The sequence below is a fragment of the Dama dama genome, chromosome 18 (assembly GCF_033118175.1).
Source record: "Dama dama isolate Ldn47 chromosome 18, ASM3311817v1, whole genome shotgun sequence".
Lineage (NCBI taxonomy): Eukaryota > Metazoa > Chordata > Mammalia > Artiodactyla > Cervidae > Dama > Dama dama.
The window spans coordinates 19,417,312-19,424,048 of record NC_083698.1 but is presented as its reverse complement, the minus strand read 5'-3'; the positions used below and the strand labels follow the sequence as shown (position 1 = coordinate 19,424,048).

The window sequence follows — 6,737 nt, the reverse complement described above, 5'->3', positions numbered from 1 at the left end:
TTTTATAATAACTATAAATGAACTATAACCTTTAAAGATTGTGAATCGTTAGGTTGTACACCTGAAACATACAATATTATACATAAACTATGTTTTTGTTGTTGTTTAGTTGCTATGTCACGTCTGACTCTGCAACCCCATGGACTGCTCCTCTGTCCATGGGATTTCCCAGGCAAGAATACTGGAGTGGTTTGCCATTTCCTTCTCCAGGGGATCTTCCTGACCCAGGGATCGAACCTGCATTCCCTGTATTAGCAGGCAAATTCTTTACCAATGAACCACCAGGGGTTACTTTAATTAAAAAAAAAAAAAAGCTATGCTAGATAGAGGTGTGCTCTGGGTGATGTTGGTGCCTGGATGGACAGGGGTATTCAAATAAGACTGCGGTTGGCGGGAGGGGAGGGAAGACCAGAGGACGGCTGATGGGAGGATGACTCCCATGAAATAGCTGAAGCCCCCTGAGGCATTAGAGAGCTGGTGCACCCAGGCTCTCAGGTGATAGGAGGTAGAGTTCACTGAGGCAAGGAATACAAGTGTTAGCAGGGTGTGGAAATGCGATGCTTCCTGTTGTCTTGAAAGGAGGCAAAAGCCCCAAAGCAGAGGATACATGGAAATAAGTACTCCTGTGTTTCACAGAGAAGCTGCTAACAGATTTATTCCTACAGGGCTTTTTAAAAGGTGGACAGGCAAGACCTGCTGCTCTCACACTCCATTCCACTCAAATTAAGTAAATGATTAAAACTCTGAAGGCCTTTTTAAAGAAGTAGGCATCGTTATCCTCCGGGGCGGGGAGGGGAAGCACTGCAGAATATCCATTCTGGTTCCTCTGAGGAAGGAGCCCATTCAGAGGGGCCAGAGTCAACATTTATAGAGCAAAGGGATCGAAGGTGCCTGCAAGAGAGGAAACCGGCAGAAGCAGACATTTCAAGGATTCTAATGAAATCATGTAATTCCTCAGATGAAGGTAAGAACCTGGGCAGGTGATAAAGGAAAAGGAAGGAAGTCAACAAAGTGTAAATCATTACTGAGACAACAGGAGTTGAACCCCCTTGGGGAACCCTGGGGAATACTGTAAAACAACCATCTCAGTTCTTGCTTCAGGGCTGCTGCTAGGAGATATAAAGCCAACGGGCACAAAGACCTATTGTGGTCAGTTCCACAGCCAGAGATAGCCCTTGGGCAAGGAGATGCAGATGTTGGCCTTTGAAAGTTAAGCACAAATTCTCTGGAATAATAGGGACTGATGGGAGTTTGCTGGCACCAACAGTGTTTACCAAATTTGGAATTGTAACATGATCAATGTGTAGTTTTCCAGAATGATGCTGAAATCTAGGAAAAATCAGGATTATTTGATCAAGGGACTGGATTCTTAAAATGGTTTAAGCACAACACAAATACTTCATTTATAATTCCTGTGATAGTAGAGCTTCTGTAGGATAAAGCACATAGTAGTGAAAACAGTCATTTGAGTAGTAATTCTAAAGAGTTAGTCTAAGTGTTCAACAAGAAATCTTAAACTTTTTGCCCATTGTTCTTGCATGTCTTATTAAACTTTTCTTCCACACGATCCATAAACGCACTGTATGCATCTCGCCGCCTTCTGTGTCTCTTAAGGAAGATGGTACAAAGGAAGTTAGTGAAAGCAAGCATATATCAACTTTAATTTTCGTTTATCTTTTAAAAAATTGCTATTTAATAATTTTTGACTTTAAAAACTTGCTCCACATGCCAAATGCACATCTTGTTCTGTTTGTACATGCAAGACTATTCAAAGAAGCCTAATTTGTCCAGGGGAGAATTTGAGGCATAAAATGTGTTTCAGCACCTTTTTCAGAGTGTTTGGGAGAGCCTTCTTGTCAGGCCTTACTTGAGTGCAATACAGTCAAAATAGGCTGCTTCAAAAAAAGTGGGAGTAAATTTGGGAAAGATTTCCCACAACATTTAGGCTTCAATCCACCATGCCAACTATCTTTGATATAAGAAAAAAAAAAAAAAATAACAAACCCAAATTCTAGATAATCCATTATTTGCATTTTAAGTAAAAGCAGAAATCTGAATGCTTCACTTTTAAAGACAGGCATATCTTTCACTATAACAAATGAAGAATTCCTGCATTAAAGCAATTGTTAACAATGCTATATACAAACCACAACAGCTATGGAAAAAGAGGCAAACTCACTGTGTATGAAGCAGATTTAACAGGCCAAGGGGCTTTTGGTAAAATTAGCTTTGAATCCCAGGTGCATTCACGAGGCTTGTAAGTGATAAATCTTTCTGTACTGTTCTGTTGACCTTTTTTCAGCGATGGGGACCCACTTACTAGAGATAAGAAGACAAATGAGAAACTTAACAGTGACGTGAGTCTTTTTGTTCATGAAGTCTCTCACAAGATGGTCTCATTTTTGGAGATCAGGACCCAGGAGCAGTGAATTGCTGGGCAATTTATAGATGCAAATCTAAATTAAAAATTTCTTATCCTTTCTATTATTTCTGCTAGAATTAATTTTGCCCTTCTCCAAACATCAGTTCAAATCCTACCTTATTTTATTTCCTTGGGAATCTCTTTAAAATTTTTTTCTCATTAGTGCTTTTGACTTGAGAGGCATAGTTTGCATTCTACCTTATATTTGAGTTAGATGTTTCCTGACACCAAAGACCTGGTCTTATAAAATATTTTTGGTGTTTTCTTCCATAGTGACTTACACATGAGGAAATTTGAGGTGTACTAATTTAATCATGTACCTAGACAAGGCCTTTTAAATTTAATCCATGCTAAAATGTGTACATTATTTGCAAATAAATTATCTTAATTTTCCAATTATAAAATTATATTTGCTACTCATTTTGAAAAGAAGAAAATAAAATTAACCATTATCCCACTATCCAGAAACAACCATTGCTAACACCTTACTGGTTTATAATTGATATGCAAGTATAATAGTAAATACAGTATGTATTAGCCTTAGCCATATAAAAATACTGGATTATACAAATTAAGTCTGCATAAACAGTATACAAATGGCACCATAATAACACTAATGGTATGTATATTACCATGTGCTAGACAGCCTATGCTTTACACACATTATTTACTAAGTGCTTTACACATGTATAGGCTTCCCCCTTGGCTCAAATGGTAAAGAATATGCCAGCCTTGCAGGAGACCCAGTGATTCAATGCTCACAAAAATTTTATGATGTAAATTCAACTATTATCATTCCCATTTATAGGTAAGGAAACCAAGATATAGACAGTTTAGGTAACTTAGGGCAGTGAGGCCAAGATTCAAAGCTATGCATCTTGCTTTTGGAATCTATTTTAACTCATTGGTTCTCCACACAGAACACACTGAGATAAAGCTCGATTTTTAGTAATTTTTAATAATATATTAAAAGTTGTGGATAACAAAGCATATGGATTGTTGCCATCAATGAACTGAGAATTTAAAAAGTTTACTGTATCATTAAAGGTGATAAGTAAAAAAATACCTTTTGAATTATTTGCCTTTTTGAATATTCCTGTTAAGATATAATGCAGAAAGCTTATGTTTGCCATAAGCTTTGTTATCATAACTTTATGATAACAACTTACCTGTACTTAAGTGTTGTGACTTAAATTTTAATCCAAAAGGGTCCTTTTCATAAGTCATCACAAAATTTGGTAAATTATGTTCATTCTAGATATGTAAAGAGAAGATTGTGCTATTACTAATAAATATTGTTTCTTATTGCTAACATTCTACTTGGAATTCTGTTTCTCCAAAAATTAAATATTTCACCAGTAAGATGTATTTTGAGGATTTTGTTGTAGCATTTAAAACCTGCATATGAACAGTTGATATAATAATCCAAGATTCCAGACAGTGTTTAACCAATTCATTTTATGACGAGTGAGGACTTCACTTATCCTTCTGTGAATAATTTAGAAAAGATATTTTTAACAGGATGAAATAAAAAGAATCTATTCAGAATTTAGCAACATAATCTCAAATGCAAATAGAATTACATGTTTTATTTCTAGAGCTGAATTTATTTCAGGCAATAGGAAAAATGTTGAATAAAGCTAAAAATGATTTGCTGAGACTGGAATAGAATAAATACTGACTGTTTTTAGCAAATTATAAAACAAAGTTTTCTTTAATATGGTTTCAATGCACCAATATGAACTAAAATAGGATTTGTACACTTCCCAGAGCCCAGTCAAATGAAACAACACAAACGTCTCCGCTTGAAAGCTAAACCAGTGCGACACAAGAAGCATGAACTGGAGATGTGACGCGGGAGCAGACAAGGCTCTCTTTTCTTGGTGCTTCTAGTCCTGCCACCGCAAACACTACAAGTCCCGAAGGAAATTCTTTAACGCAAAATGTCTTATCTTTCATCAAATCCAATGTGAAGCCAAGTTTAGAAAAATTTGTCACTTGTTTAAAGCTGTAACAATACTGACATCTGGTGGTTATATAGTTTATATCTTGCTGCCTCCCATTCACTCTTAAAAAACAAATTAATTGACATAAAATTTAAAAGTCCCAGACTGGGATTGACATATGCACACTGCTATATATCAAAGAGAAAATTAATAAGAACCTACTGGTAGCACAGGAAACTCTACTCAATGACCTATATGAGAAGAGAGTCTAAAGAAGAATGAATATATGTATCTTATGTATAACTGACTCATTTTGCTATACATCTGAAACTAACACACTATAAATCAACTATACTCCAATAAAACTTTTTTAAAAGTTCCTCATTCCTTGAACTTTTACTTATCCAAGTCGTGCAATTCTAATTTTAGTGACATTTAAATAAATTAAATAATTAAAATTAATTTAAATAAACAAACCAATTGCACTTGATATTTAATTGACCACCCCTCATTTACAAAAGGTAATATCTTTCACTTACTACAAACAGAAGCATTTAGATGCCCTGGATAAGTAAATAAGGTTACAGATCAAAGATTTTTGAATTTCCCAACTTTTATCCTAATAGCCCCTAAAAGTTCACTTTTATTGAGTACCTCAATATTTCCAACTTTGTTGTAAGAAATTTGTATATGTCTCCTTTGTTACTTATAATAACCATATAAAACATGTAGTATTTTTATCCCAATGTACAAATAAGGAGAGAGGCTTAACAACTTATACAAAATTATTAGAAAGTAAGAGAACTAGGATACTCAATGCTCTTAACTGTTTTCCTGTATTTTCCCACTGGAATAAGCTTTTTCCCTTTTATTCTTTCTTTTTTAGATTTTTTGGTATTATCAGTCCTATTGCTTCTCTCTTTACCTAGCAAGAACCATATTTATGTGTTAGATTATAGACCTAAGTATAGGATATATTCATGTTCTAATGGGATTATATTTTGACCTAATCACATCTCCTTAAATATTTATTTCCCACCACAATTTTAAATTAGAAATTCTTGCTCATATATTATTCAAAATATTAGAAAGACTCCAAACCATTAGAAAGACTCATTGAAGTAATACAATATCCCCTCTTCGTCAATTTTCATTCACTCTTCCATTTGTTCCATGATTGATTCATTACTAGACAGTAAACTCCTGGAAACAGTTTTCCAAACATACTTCAGTCCAAGATCTTCTTGAACCCTTTCTTGAATGGCTTTCTAAAGCCATCCCTAAATTGGTCATCCCTTCCAGCAGATAAAACCCCATCAGAAACATCAGCCATCCTTTGCCATCCGTTTATTGCTGAATTTGAATTGTATTGCTGCATGAGAAATACTGCTGCAACTTTATACACATTATATTCACATATACTTTTTTTATTCACATAATACTTACAGTTAAGAAATGAACAAAAATAATATATTTTCGCCATATCTGTTTTAAGTTATTTAGAATCAAATGCTTTTTTTGTACCTGTCGAAAGTCATGTGGTTTTGGATTGAGGTATACACCACTTGGATATTTTCCACTCTCCACAAACATTAACTTTGCTTTATGTGAATCCAGACGTGGAAATGTAGTTATAAATTTAGGAGATATGGCCTTCTTGGGAGGATTCCTTAGGCTGGGAAGGTGAACCATTTTTCCTGGAAAATCAGGGATTTTTCTTCTTTCTTCTTCCGTGATGGTCCTTGATGGCTTTTCTGCAAGCCTTAAAGATGTATACAGTTTGTAACTAAAATCAGGAGGCTTTATTTCCCATACATTGACTTTTACTTCAGATTGTGGTGGTTGCGGTGCATTTATTTTCCATTTGGAGTTGCGATCTTGCATGAGACAGTACAGCGTCTCTGCAGTATCCCTGCCTCTCCTACCTGTCTGGAACACATGGCCGTTTTCCCAGGTTGAAATCTGCAACAGATATGGAACCTGGTGAGGTATGCCACTGTAGCAACGGTGTATTGAATGTTTTCTCTCTGGGCCAGGGTAACCTCTAAAAGGTTTATGAAGCAGGAAAAAAAAAAAAGCTCAGAAATGATAGGGAGTGTGTGTAGAGGGGAAGGAAGTATTGTGGTGGCTGCAAGTATTTATTCAACATGTTTGTCACAGTAGTTACTGAGCTAGGGGCTAGGGATTCAAAACAATTAACTTGAAATCCATATCCGTAAATAAGTGAGAGAAATTGCGAGAAAGCAATGAAGACAAATAAAACCTATGTAATACGATAGATACCACAATAGTTTTATGAATGAAGATAAAAAATAACCTATGTAATGTGATAGATATTACAATAGTGTTAAGAGAGGCCAGGAGAGAGC

General features: G+C 35.4%; 1 protein-coding gene across 1 annotated transcript; it reads right to left on the bottom strand.

Moving 5' to 3' along the window:
- Positions 1–1,512: 1,512 nt before the first annotated feature.
- On the bottom strand, positions 1,513–6,252 carry LOC133073008 (uncharacterized). Its single transcript, XM_061166521.1, has 4 exons — positions 5,893–6,252; positions 3,592–3,676; positions 2,180–2,319; positions 1,513–1,608 (listed from the first exon to the last, which is right to left on the bottom strand). The coding sequence occupies exons 1-4, from the start codon at positions 6,250–6,252 to the stop codon at positions 1,513–1,515; spliced, it is 681 nt and encodes a 226-aa protein (XP_061022504.1).
- Positions 6,253–6,737: the final 485 nt, after the last annotated feature.

Bases quoted from the DNA above. Each gene is read 5' to 3' on its own strand.
- LOC133073008 (XM_061166521.1), bottom strand. From the start codon at position 6,252: ATGCAAGATCGCAACTCCAAATGGAAAATAAATGCACCGCAACCACCA. The intron at 2,320-3,591 runs GTAAGTTGTTAT...TCTTATCTCTAG, and splicing joins GTCACAACACTTAAGTACAG to TAAGTGGGTCCCCATCGCTG. The intron at 1,609-2,179 runs GTGAGTTTGCCT...ATCTTCCTTAAG, and splicing joins TTAAATCTGCTTCATACACA to AGACACAGAAGGCGGCGAGA.